This window comes from Trichoderma breve, chromosome 1 (assembly GCF_028502605.1).
Source record: "Trichoderma breve strain T069 chromosome 1, whole genome shotgun sequence".
Lineage (NCBI taxonomy): Eukaryota > Fungi > Ascomycota > Sordariomycetes > Hypocreales > Hypocreaceae > Trichoderma > Trichoderma breve.
In genome coordinates, this window is record NC_079232.1 from 4,289,525 (window position 1) to 4,301,565 (window position 12,041).

At 51.6% G+C, this 12,041-nt stretch overlaps 5 protein-coding genes across 5 annotated transcripts; 2 read left to right on the forward strand and 3 right to left on the reverse strand.

Annotated features, from left to right (window-relative positions):
* Positions 1–1,699: 1,699 nt before the first annotated feature.
* Positions 1,700–3,608, forward strand: T069G_01289 (bZIP transcription factor domain-containing protein; the record flags this gene model as incomplete). Its single annotated transcript, XM_056168499.1, has 3 exons — positions 1,700–1,736; positions 2,408–2,820; positions 3,096–3,608. 3 exons carry the CDS (start codon positions 1,700–1,702, stop codon positions 3,606–3,608), a joined length of 963 nt encoding a protein of 320 aa, XP_056033815.1.
* Positions 3,609–4,447: 839 nt separating this feature from the next.
* T069G_01290 (actin domain-containing protein) lies at positions 4,448–6,905 on the reverse strand (the record flags this gene model as incomplete). The annotated part of the gene is made up of 4 exons (XM_056168500.1): positions 4,448–4,477; positions 4,554–6,274; positions 6,352–6,672; positions 6,728–6,905. The coding sequence occupies 4 exons, from the start codon at positions 6,903–6,905 to the stop codon at positions 4,448–4,450; spliced, it is 2,250 nt and encodes a 749-aa protein (XP_056033816.1).
* A 561-nt stretch (positions 6,906–7,466) lies between these two features.
* On the reverse strand, positions 7,467–7,908 carry T069G_01291 (DASH complex subunit dad4 domain-containing protein; the record flags this gene model as incomplete). Its single annotated transcript, XM_056168501.1, has 5 exons — positions 7,467–7,495; positions 7,559–7,643; positions 7,695–7,739; positions 7,792–7,848; positions 7,906–7,908. 5 exons carry the CDS (start codon positions 7,906–7,908, stop codon positions 7,467–7,469), a joined length of 219 nt encoding a protein of 72 aa, XP_056033817.1.
* A 352-nt stretch (positions 7,909–8,260) lies between these two features.
* Positions 8,261–8,845, forward strand: T069G_01292 (uncharacterized protein; the record flags this gene model as incomplete). The annotated part of the gene is made up of 1 exon (XM_056168502.1): positions 8,261–8,845. The coding sequence occupies one exon, from the start codon at positions 8,261–8,263 to the stop codon at positions 8,843–8,845; it is 585 nt and encodes a 194-aa protein (XP_056033818.1).
* A 1,151-nt stretch (positions 8,846–9,996) lies between these two features.
* T069G_01293 (fatty acid hydroxylase superfamily domain-containing protein) lies at positions 9,997–11,054 on the reverse strand (the record flags this gene model as incomplete). The annotated part of the gene is made up of 3 exons (XM_056168503.1): positions 9,997–10,794; positions 10,880–10,985; positions 11,044–11,054. The coding sequence occupies 3 exons, from the start codon at positions 11,052–11,054 to the stop codon at positions 9,997–9,999; spliced, it is 915 nt and encodes a 304-aa protein (XP_056033819.1).
* Between the last annotated feature and the right edge of the window lie 987 nt (positions 11,055–12,041).

The window sequence follows — 12,041 nt, forward strand, 5'->3', positions numbered from 1 at the left end:
CAAAAAGGGACATGGGCCATGGACGAATCAGTGCCACCAACCAGACACCCCTCCCGAGGAGAAATCGTGACTCGTATTTGGTGGCTGGCGAAGAAGTGGTAGTAGAAGAAATCGAAAGAAGGCGGCTGACTGTGCAAACGGGAGTCCAATATGCACTGTGTGTGCGGCATCGTAAGCGGCATAATATTGGCACTGTATTCTGCCCTCATGCACGAACTACCTTCGGATACATTCAAGCGGCCGGGGTGGGCGCTGTGTTGCTCCGTACTGCAGCGGTACTGAAAATTGGGGCACCGTTTACCGCTTCCGGCGCAATATAGCGAGGGAAGACCCCATTTATCCGACAGCGAAGAGAACCCACTTCTTATCAAACATGACTAATCTCGCTAGCCCTGATGGGGCTAATACGGAACACTGCTGACAAACTCCGATCGGGTTTTGAGGAGCTGCAGGTGTCGGCTTGGAAGCCGGGATCAGTCAAGGCCGAGGCGCCCGCAGGCGTGACAAAACAAAAGAGAGACGGCTGTATGGACTGATGGACTGGACGCGGCTGGACTCCTACGCTGCCGACGTGGCTGTTTTGACTAGGACTGTGCTGTAAGGTACTGCCAAGTAAATGGTGGTGTTGCTGTTGTTGCCGATGTCAATGCCGTCTTTTGGTGAGGAGACGCGTTGATGCTGTGTTTCTATTGCTTCGGGTTTGGGTGGTATATACGGTAGTAGTATACAGACAGATACAGGTAGAGAACATACGGCTGTGGTACCCTTATTATGCACCTGTAGTCATCTACACCTTCACCGTACTCGGCACCACTGGCTCAAATAGGTATTGACGGCTTACTGTATGTGTGGCAGCAGAAGCACCATTACTGTGGAGGAGTAATGCGGCACGGAGGTCCGGTACAAATCGTCTCCCAAGTACCGCTCGAGCCTGATACCCGGGACAGTGCTAAGACAATACGGCCGTGTACTTGGTCGCAACTTGACAATGTTGAGCAGCGGCAAGTGGGAGGGATGGGGCAGTACGTGGCGTGTCTTGGTAAATCTGCAGCGGACTTGGGTATCAGTTGAGCCTCCGCTGCAAGGCCCTCAAAGTAGCCGCAGGTTCCGCGCCATCTCCAGCGCAGCGCAGCACAAGCACAGGCAGCCGTCAGGTACTTGGGTCGTGCCCATGCCATGCCATGCCTGCATCGGTTCTCCGGACATTTGATTTGATTCGATTCACTCAGGTCAGGTCGAGTCCATCTTCTTTTCCCTCCCGCTAGTGCTCTCCTCAAATCATTACCCAACCTTTCCGCGTCCCGGAATCCGATCAGTCATCATCAAGCCCCATTCACTTTTGTGCACAACCCAAGCCAAGAAAAAAAAGCAAAAGCAAAAGCAAAAAGCAGACCAGAAAGGGCGGACCTGGAGAAGCAGACGAAAAGAAGAAAAGAAGAACCGAACCCCGTACTGTACGGAGCACGGAGCACAAGCCCGCCAGCCACGCCATTTTCCCAGGCAATCCCGCCACGCCGCTGTTACATAATCCCGTCGCATCCAGCTCGTCTTGCACTTGGATTTTCCATGTTTCACGTCAGCAATTCTGCCCCCCTCTGAGTAGTCATCAAAAATCTGCGAAGCTCAATCTGCCTCTCCTCGCTCTTTAAGCTGCTCTGCCTACGACTCGTCCCGGATGCTGAGTCAGAGTCCTCGAGCAATGCAGAGCTCTCCCGCCAACGGCGCAAACACGCAAGGTTAGTTGAGCAGTTCTTTTTCTCTTTTGCTCTTTTGCTTCTCGTTTTCCCTCGAACTTGGCCTGTCTGTCTCTGCCCTCGTCTTGTCTATCCTATTCCTATTCCTATTCCTATCCCGGCCCGGCCCTGGTTCTCCCCTCCAATATTCTACTTGTGCTTGCTTGTTGCTTGCGCTTCTGCTCGGCGTTGCTGTAAAAGGGCACTGCTCCCACTAGCATCGGCATCAGCATAAGCATCATCAACATCCACCACCTGTGCGGCTGCTTGTCTCGGCCTCGTCCCCTCAACGCCGTCCGCCAAAAATAAAGAGGAAAATTGCCCGGCAGCTTTTCTAGTTGCCTGTCGGATTCCTCCGGGTTTTATAAATCCTATTCCGTCTCTCAAACGCCGCTTGGCGCGCGACCTAGACGCCGACGGTCCGTATTACTCCTTTGCCATTGCTCCAGGACCAGCGGCTTTGAAAACAACAACCACACGACACCACGATCCGCTTACCACATCACCATCTGCCCTAACATATTTCTCCCTTGTTGATTCGCCTCGATTGGCATCCCATTGAACCACACATCGGCCCTCTTCCTCTACTTTTTTCTTCCTCCGTCCTTAACGCCGTCGCTCCATCCTGGGACGCCGTCTCATGATCGCTGAGCTAACACAAGCTGGCTCTCCAGAACAGCACTTGCGCGCACAGCTCGAGCTCCTCCAGAACCACGATTCCGCTGCCTCGTCCGCCTCGCCAAACCCGAGCGCGCGCGATCCCCGAGCTCCGTCGCGGCCGCCGAATGGATACGACGTCCTGGCGCCTCAAGACGTCTCCCGCCCTCTCGCCAAGCTAGACGCTGAAGCGCACATCCACCCCGATCTTCGAGCTTCCGTCGGCCACGCGCCCGCTGCCAACATGATGCCCATGGTGCCTCCCGCCGGCCACAGCCCTGGCCCTGCTGGTCCCGGACCTTCGGCTGTGCCCCTGGCCCCCGCGCCGCCGCAGCAAATGTCCATGGACGACTCCAATCCCGCTGATGGCCGCAAGGCGAAGCGCGAGTTGTCGCAGTCTAAGCGCGCCGCCCAGAACAGAGCTGCACAGGTGAGTTTGTCTTGGTTTCAGCTTCGTTATTCATCCAATTCACTTGGCGATGGCGCTGGCGCTGTCTGGGTTGTTGCTGGGTAATGCCGGATTGGTCAGCCGAGAAGACGGCGCCGGCAACGCTCGGATTGGTTCGCATGACTTGCATTAAGCCATTGCGCATCGCCATCGCGTCCCTATGTGGATGAACTACCAGCAAGCGCCTGGGTTGCGCCCAAAACATGCTCAATTCACGTCAATGGCGTCGCAATTGCTGACTCGTATTCTTCTTACAGCGGGCTTTTAGACAGCGCAAGGAGGGCTACATCAAGAAGCTGGAGCAGCAAGTTCGCGACCTGGCCGACTTGGAGCACTCGTACAAGTCGATGCAATCCGAAAACTACGCGCTCCGCGAATATGTCATCCACCTCCAGTCTCGACTGCTTGATACCCAGGGCGAATTCCCACCGCCCCCTCCCAACGTCAACCTCTCGCAGCCCTCGTCTGCCGCGCCTCCTCCGCCCAGCGTCCCTGAGCACCACCAGCAGCAGCATCAGCAGCACCACCAGCCGCCCCCGCCACCGCAGGCTACCAACAGCAGCAACTCTGGCGTCGGCACCCCTCTCGAGGCTGTCGCACAGGCCGTCGCTGGCCTCGCCGCTCAGGAGCAGATGGTTGAGCGGTCGCAGACATATCCTAGCCCGCCTTTCAAGACTGACCCGGCAGGCGAGCAGGACAACACGCCTCGTCCCACTGCGGACGACTTGAACAGGTCATTGAACCCAGAAGAACGACCAAGCCAGCCCTAGAAACAAGAAGCTTGACCGAGGCTGGATTTTAAAAAAGAAAAAGCTACCTACTTGGTGACCAAGAAAGCGTTTGTCTATTCTTCCTCTATTCTTTCATTTTAAAGGGCTAGTTCTTGCTGGTGGCGTTTGAGGGCTGTCATTGCGTTGTATGTGCAGATATAATCCAGACGCAGCTTTGTTTTTATTTCTGTTTGTTTCTTAATCAAGGAAAGGGGGGTTCTTTTAAATCGATGGGTGTGGCGTTCCGGGAGAAAGAGACCATTTTTGTGTTTCTAATATGAAATTATCTTTTTTTTTTTCATCATACACTTTTTTTATTTCTTGGTTTCCTTTGTGTCTATGTCCCCTCGATCCTCTCTTGATGTGTCTCTATAGAGGGCGTGTGACTTGGGCAAGTTTATAACCCCCTTTTCCTTTTGTGTTTTTTGTGGTGGGAATTTTTAAGTGATATCAATATTGGGATGTGTGTGTGTGGTGATTGGGAGGGGAACTTGTGTGTGTGAGGCGGAAATACCGAACTGAATGTAGAAGAGCTTTTTTAAGAGAAAATAAAACAGGAGAATGGTTGCTTATGAGAACACGACATGCATACGATTATATAATAAGAGGCAAAGCGAGTGCTTTGGCTATGTGCAATGATGCTTACGATATTATAGGATGGTGAGTTTGGAGGAAACTAATGGTAGAGAAACAGCTCGTTCTTTCTTCTACCTGTTGCGGGTGATGGAATGATTTGGATGTTGAAAATGGAAATTACCCGAATAAATGGAAGTATATTAAAGACTACCGAGACGTTAAAAAAAGTGAACTTATGAAGTGACTCCCCCATCCAAACATTTTCACGCATATGAGTTGCCCATGTCGTGTTCCTGCACATACATCAAGAGTGGTTAGCAAAAACAAATTTTGAGAAAAGCAAAGAGGCAATGACAGGACAAAACTCACCTTGATATACTCCGCCCCCTTTTCCTGATACTCCTCCCTCGTTATCGCCGCAGTCTTCCAAGCCGACGACCCAACCCACCCAGCAGCGCCCTTCCAAGCATCCAGCAGCGCATCCTCAGCCCGACGCACATGGAGCGGCGAATCCGCCGGCAGCAGAGCCCTCAGGCCGTCTCTTACACGGTCGTCAAAGTTGCGGAACAGGGTGTTGCCGCCCGTGAGGAAAATGTCCTTGAGGAAGTCGTCGCGGTTGGGCAAACTTCCCAGGCGCTGCGTGAGCACGTCGCCCGCAATCTCAATGATGCCGGCCTGGTCAACGCCCGCGATGGAAGGCCGGAAGACGACCTCGGGCACGCGGATGCGCTCGACGTTGAGATGGATCTGGTGCAGCTCTGCCTGGGAAGCCGGATCGATGGGCCGCGGGCCGCGCGTAAAGGCGTGGAGTAGAGACTTGGACCAGACGGTTTGCGCCTCCTGGGTGTTTTCGTAGGTAAAGTTGGGGTCGTACTTGAGCAGATCCTGCTCCAGCGTTTTCAGGGTCGAAGCGAGATCTTCCTCCTCTTGCTCTTCATCGCTGTTGTCTCCCACTGCAATCTGGCGATAGACGCCCCAGTCGTCATCGTTGGCACCAAAGTTGTCGTCATCACCACCGCGCCGCCTCTTCTTCGTCGGGTTGTCGGAAGCGAGGTTGGCGATGCTCTTCATGCGAATCTGAGATGCGAGAGACTTGCGGTTACCCAAGTCTTGCTTCAACCTATCGCGCTCCTTGATCTTTTGGAGCGTATTCTGCAAGGCTTGGTGCTTCTTGTCGAGCCATCCGTCTAAATCATTCTCACGACGCTCCTGGTCGAGCCGCTCGGCCTCGGCGATGCGGGCCTTCTCTGCCTCCTTTTCAGCCTTAGCACGAGCTCGAGCTTCGTGATTAGATTTGAGAAGACGTTGCTGCCGCTTTTGCTTTATTTGTGCTTCGTCGAGTTCCTCGTCTGGAATTTCCAGGAGACTGAAATCTGGTTGTTCTTGCTCCTCTTCAGGATCGCCCCCTACGTCCTTGGTGCGGGCCTTCTTGATTGACTTCTCCAGCTCCTTGATAATCTTTTCCAACTGGCCCTCGTCTTTGATATCGTGACTGTCGAGCAGACGCCGCGTTTCCTTCTTCGTCTCGTCGACTAACCGACCCTGGAGGTTCTTGTAGTACTCCAAATCTTGTTCCTTCTTAATGAGCTTTTCGAGTCTCATCTTGGCAGCTTGCTCCTGTAATCTTCTTCCGCTCTCCTTTTTGCGCTCTGCGATGCGATCCAGCTCTTCCTGGCTCTTTTGAACAATCACTTCCTCTGTAAAGGGGTATTGGATGACAATATCTCGATCTTCCAGGCCATTCCAGTCAAGGTAATCGCGAATCTCGTTGTCATAATCCTTGGAGACATAAAAATGATCCTGTATCATGTGCTCTGCTTGTGAAGAGTTGAGTTTACCTGTAAAGGAAGGGTACTTCAACCTTATCAGCTTCAGCAGATACTCGGCGTTATGGTAGCCACCCCAGTTCAGTCTTGTGGCTTGAGAAAGGACTGCTTTTGAGTTGTAGACTGGTATTATGTGAGTAGATGTATGAGAAGAGGATACGACCAATCCCGTCTTTCCATTGTTATGCCTGTACGAGAAGAGAGAGTCGATACCGTAGGCGAGGGATGGTGCGCCATAGCATTCGAAAATGATCTCGGTCATTGCTAGATGTAGGGCAAAATGTTAGCTGATTGAAATCTCTTGGTGACCAGTCTTTAATTTGGGGTTGGATTTGACTTGCATTTCCTTGAATAAGGCAAGTTTGCGACGGCTTCTGTCATGACCACGGGAACATCGATGGAGCCGCTGGCATCGTTCATGCCCAGCTTCAGAAAGACGTAATCCAGGACATGCTCTGCCACATCCCAGTTACTTATAATGCCGGTACCGGCCTCGAATGCGTTTCGGATATGGCCTCGTGCCGTCGTATCGGCGTAGCAGTCTGAGCCGGCAAAGGAAAAGGTCTTTGCAAGCTTTCTATCGCGGTACTTGGCCATGATGGGTGGTATGTTTATCCGGGGTGCGGACTCGAACGACCATCCTGCTCGAACAGCGGAGGATCCTACACACTGTCAGTCCCCCTTCCTTAGGTCTTCCGAGTCGGTGCGACGGCTCACCATTATCTATCACGATGGCAGCATTGCCGGGCTGCTCCAGCGCTCTCTTGTAGCCGTCGGTCTGGGGCTCGATGAACTTTTCAAACTTGGTTTCCTTGACGGGGAAGATCTTGGCCGGCGGATATGTCTTTTCGTGCGGTGCCTGGGGCACTCGGTCGTCGATGGCAGAGGGAGCCATGATTATGATTTCGTCGGAAGGGAGTTTATCGCAGGAGTTGCAGGACGTAGCTCTCACAAGGTCTAAGCAGAGACCATGTTGGGGAGGAGAGAATTCGATGTGCGTGGGCGGATTTTGATGGATGGCCGTTGTTGGATGATGGCCAATTGGGGGATCTGAAGACGTTGTCGAGCTTGAAAAGGTTCAATGGATAATCGCGAGGCTGCAAGGCTGATGACGGGCAAATGCATTGGCGCGGGTCCATGCCGCTAAACGCAAGCGCGTCGGACGTTTCTTTTGGTCGCCTCACGGGCTTTGAGACAGGCAGCGCAAGTAGCAGTACACGAGTGCGTATGCACCGTATGAAGACAAGTTGGACGGCCCCTATTAAGATGCCAGGTTCTTTCTACAATGGGCAAAGTATTAGTATTTGTTCATTTAACAGGAATTTTTATTCCATTTTTATTAATTCATATTCGTCGTTTATATCTTGGTATCTTGAACACTGCCATCCATTCTCTCTGTAATACCACCCAACAACCAATGTCATAACAAATACACCAAAAGTTCATTTACAAAACATCATGAAGGAGGCTTCAAGTTATCCGTGGCTATTTTATAGAATTAGAATCTTGTTAAGAGCACTCATTCATCGCATTCCAAGATCAACGCACCTTCAAGATGAAACAGGACGTTGGACTGGTAGTTTTTGAACATCTGGGCGACGAGCTCCACGTTCATGTTTTGAACATTAATCTCCTGCGCCACATTGGTAAACAGCACAATAGATACATGACAACAAAAACCTACCTGAAGGCTCTTGTTCATCACAACGATTGCTTCGTTTAGTTTTTCCTGCATTCATTAGTCAAAGCCTCACATCAGTCTTGGTAGTGGATGGCCATACGACGTTTGTGATGATACGCGAAAGCAGCAGGTTCTGCTGGTGCTCGTGTGGGCTCTCCTGTACCTGAATCAGCAAATCCACGTTCAAATATCCATGTACGATTCTAATAAATACCATATTTAAAAAGGAAGGCTTCCGCGGCTCCTCGGTGGATGGTTGTTGATGATATGTTATGGCAACTCAGAGACAAAGATAGAGGGGCTCCCAATTAGCAGCACTTCCGCCTGTACCTTGTACTTTACAGCGTGCTATCAGCCTGTCTTCGGTGAGCTCAGCGAGAGCATCACATCCATGACTAAGCAGTAGTACAAGGCTAGGAGGCTCTGACCTTGGCCAGTCGATCCCTTCATCAGTTGCCTGATCATTCCGCCTCATCAATAATCTCTCCAAAACGGTCACCACAAACACTAATTTCCAATTCCTTTGTATAATCCCCTATACCTCGATTAATACCACATCCCATCCCGCCATGGCCGCTCCAACAGAAGCGCAGCTCGCGCATATCCAGCTGCTCGAACAGCTCGACATCCACTCCATCCACAAGAACTTCCGCAACCCCAATTGGAAGCCCAACCAGCGCCGAAACAAGAACCTCAAGGCCATCGTAGGCGACGCGTCGAAACGAGAGGCGTCTGCCCTTGCAACTCCACAAGATGTCAGCGGCGATGCGACCCCCGCGGCCGACGATGGCCTCTCGACCAGCGGCACCTCGACGCCGGCCACAAGCACGAATGGGAACCCGCCGCCGCCAAACCTTGCGCAGGCTTCGCGTAGTTTGTCGAAGCTCGTGCTGGAGAAGACGTTGAAGCCGCCTGTGGGAGGGGCTGGAGCTGTGTCGGCCCCGAACGCGACGTACACAAATATTGAGTCGGCGCCGTCATTAGCACATTCGAAGCATTACTGCGATATTACGGGCCTTCCGGCGCCTTACTTGGATCCTAAGACTCGACTGCGGTATCACAACAAGGAAGTGTTTGGCTTGATCCGAACACTGCCTCAGAGCTCTGCGGAGCAGTTCCTGGCTGCTCGTGGCGCTCATACGGTGCTGAAGTGAGCGCCGGTGGATTATTATACGAGCTTGAATATCAACAGCACATCGAAGGCTTTTTTTCTAGTAAGGGGGAATTCACCAAGCACAAAGGAAGGGTATTTTAAAAATCTATCGCAACGGCGCACTGGGGTTGTTTATATATTTACACGGGCTTTTATTTGGGAGAAATCATGTTGGATCCACAAAGTCAAGCCTCAACTATGCACCTCCCGCCTTTCAGCAAGAGGATGGCAATTGACGCTCCGGCTTAATCGGAATCGCGAGCTTGTTCTTTGCCCTGAACGAGTACCGAAAAACGTATGGAGAGACGTCTCAGTTGCCAGAGCTAGTATGGCGGTGGCTGTCAGGGCAAGTGGTAGCATGAATAATATGCAAACGTTTAATGATCAAGTTGTACGTTGTCGTAGCTGTGATTGATGCCTCCCTCAGCGAAAAGGGAGTAAAACAATAGCGAATCAGTTGTATATCCATGAAAGAAGTAGATTTGGCGTGACGAGCATGCTCCTCAATGGGATGGTGAAGACCTTGAATTAAAGGCCAATGATCGAGTCACTTGAAACCTCGATATCTGATAGCTTTACCATTTACCATTGTTGCCATCCATGGTGTACTTGGATAATGTAGAGCTTGTTAGTAGCATGAGGAAACAAAACAAGAATGGATCCAAGGCTGCGAAATTTATCGTAAGAAAATATTCTACTGAAGCTCTGGTTCGCTTACATAACGAGTGGGTCACCATCCCAGCGTGTTGCATTTTAAAGTACGTGTAAATTATTACTGGCCATGCCTCTATATGGCTAAATAACCCAATAATCATGTTGGTTTACAAGGACAGGCAGGAAGCGTAATTTTAACCATTGAACTGACGTTGAGCTGTATTAAGTATATGTCTAGGGCGTGCACAAAGTTCGTATATATACAAAATATTAAAAGGTCATGCTCACGCCACTCCCCCCAACGCCGGTTGATGCCATTGCCATCTCGGAGGCTGCCGCAGCCAGGCCATAGCTGACTTATTAATCTAATCCTTCTTTTTTTGTTGTCATCAAGTATGTGCATTTCTCAAATCGTGCCTCCGTTTTCGTTGTCGGTTTGAAAAACTGAATCGTCTCCATTAACTCTGCTTCAAACAAGCCGGGCGAACCCAGACCCGTTTACTGAGCCTTCTTGGCCTTGATCTGGGCCAACTTCTTCTCACGGCGTCTCTTGTGGGCATCGGCACCGGCCTCGGTGTCGAGCATGTAGTCCCACCAGCGGAAGCTGGAAGCGTAGTTGCCAATGAACTTCTCGTGGTGCATGTCGTGGTGGTCGGCACCGGCCCAGACAGGCAGGAAGTGGCGCAAGCTCCAGGGGAAGTCGTAGCCGCTGTGGGCATCGATGGCCTGCAGAAGACGGAGGGCGATCCAGACGTACATGGTGAGCAGGTGGAGCTCGCCGGTGATGGCAAGGAGAAGGATGGGAGATCCGACGACACCAAGTCCGAGGAGACCAGTCTCAATGGGCGAAGCATACTCGGCAGCCAAGCCAAAGGGAGCAGAGTACAGGTGGTGCATCTTGTGGATGCTCCTGTAGAGAGGGCCGTAGTGAAGAGCGCGGTGGAACCAGTAGTGCCAGGTATCCTCCATGACGAAGAGGATGGCAATCTGCCAGGCCATGGTGAAGAGCGAGGGGAACGGAATGCCGTAGTCCATGCCGAAGTAGGTGGCGACGGGGTGGAAGAACCAGATCTGAGGCAGTTCGGCGGTGAAGTGGCTGATGAGGACGATGGCGGCGCAGTCCCACTGTTCCTTGAGGGTCGGGATCTTCTGAGACTGAATCTTGTATTTGTGGAAGTAGGGGATCTTGTCCATGATCATGAAGGGAATGCAGCGGCCGAAGTAGATGACCTCGTGCATGACGAAGCTCATGATGCCGGTGGCCAGAGTGTCATTCTGCATGAAGAGGTACCAAGCCTGAAAACTCTCGAGTTAGTCTTTATTCTCGGATTCGCGTAGGGAAAAAAAGCGAAGAAAAAAAAGTCGAGAGTGCAAAACGTACAGCCCAGAGGCGCTCAAAGTAGTTAAGCTGAACATTGTATTTGCCAACTTCTTCGAGGACGTTGAAGTAGCCCTGCGTTTGGTTCAACGCGGTGAAAGTCGCGCTCCTATTAAAGATGGCGGGTTAGAAAATTGGCCAGCCAGGTGCAAACGCGGCTCACTTACGCCACGTCCATGGTTGAGGCCCAATTGGTGAGATGCTGTTGAGATATCTTCCAAACTTGTTGAGGGGATGTGGGAAAGAAAAGAAAAGCTCCTAGAAACAAAGGAGCGGAAGACTGGTGTAGATAAGGAGATGAGCTTGAGGAAAGGACAAGCGTATTAGGGGACTGGCAGTGGGGGCGAGAAGGGAGATTTTTATCGTCGGTTCGCAGAGTTGAAGGCTTTCATTGGCCGTGCTAACGGCTAGTCAGGAGATGGACTTGTGTGGCCAAAAAGAACATTACATTGGGAAAAAAATTATGGACCCGCGCAATGAGCCCACAAGGGAACAAGAGTTTCCGTGCTCTGGGGATTCAAATGCGTGCGAATCGAATCGGAGCTACCCACGGCCCGCGCAGCCTCGCGCAATTGCTGCGGCGTGATAGGCCGTGGTTGGGCGCTGATGCGCTGTGATAGGCTGTGGCGGGAGGGTGTTCCTGCATGGGCCGCATTCGTATTCGCATCGGAGTGAGACAATCTGGGCGAATTTGTGTGGCTTGGTGCTTCGTTCTCGCGATGAGAGCACACACACACACGCACACAATCTCTCCTTCGTACATACGAGCTCATACAAACTCAGCTAGCTCTCTTTTGCCTTCTGATCTGATCTTGATGCTTTGCTGACCCCATTTTGCTCGTCTTTGGCACTGACCGCTTCCACGTGCGTGGCAGCAGCGGCCGCCGCTCGGCATCTTTTGTGAGATAGTTTGCGGCATTCTCAAGTTTTTTTTTTTTTTTTTTTTGTTTATTTAATTTTATCTTTTTAAACAAGGTGCCAGGGGTGCTGTACTGTGCTTTGCCCATATATCTTCTTTTGGATAGACAGAGGCAGGGCTACAGTACGCGAGCGACATGCACCCGCCACTTTGGGCAGCTTTTTTATCGGAGACCTGGTAATTGGATGGGGCAGATCTACATAGGGGCTCCATGTATGTAGAACTGCCTGACGCTGAATATTGCCA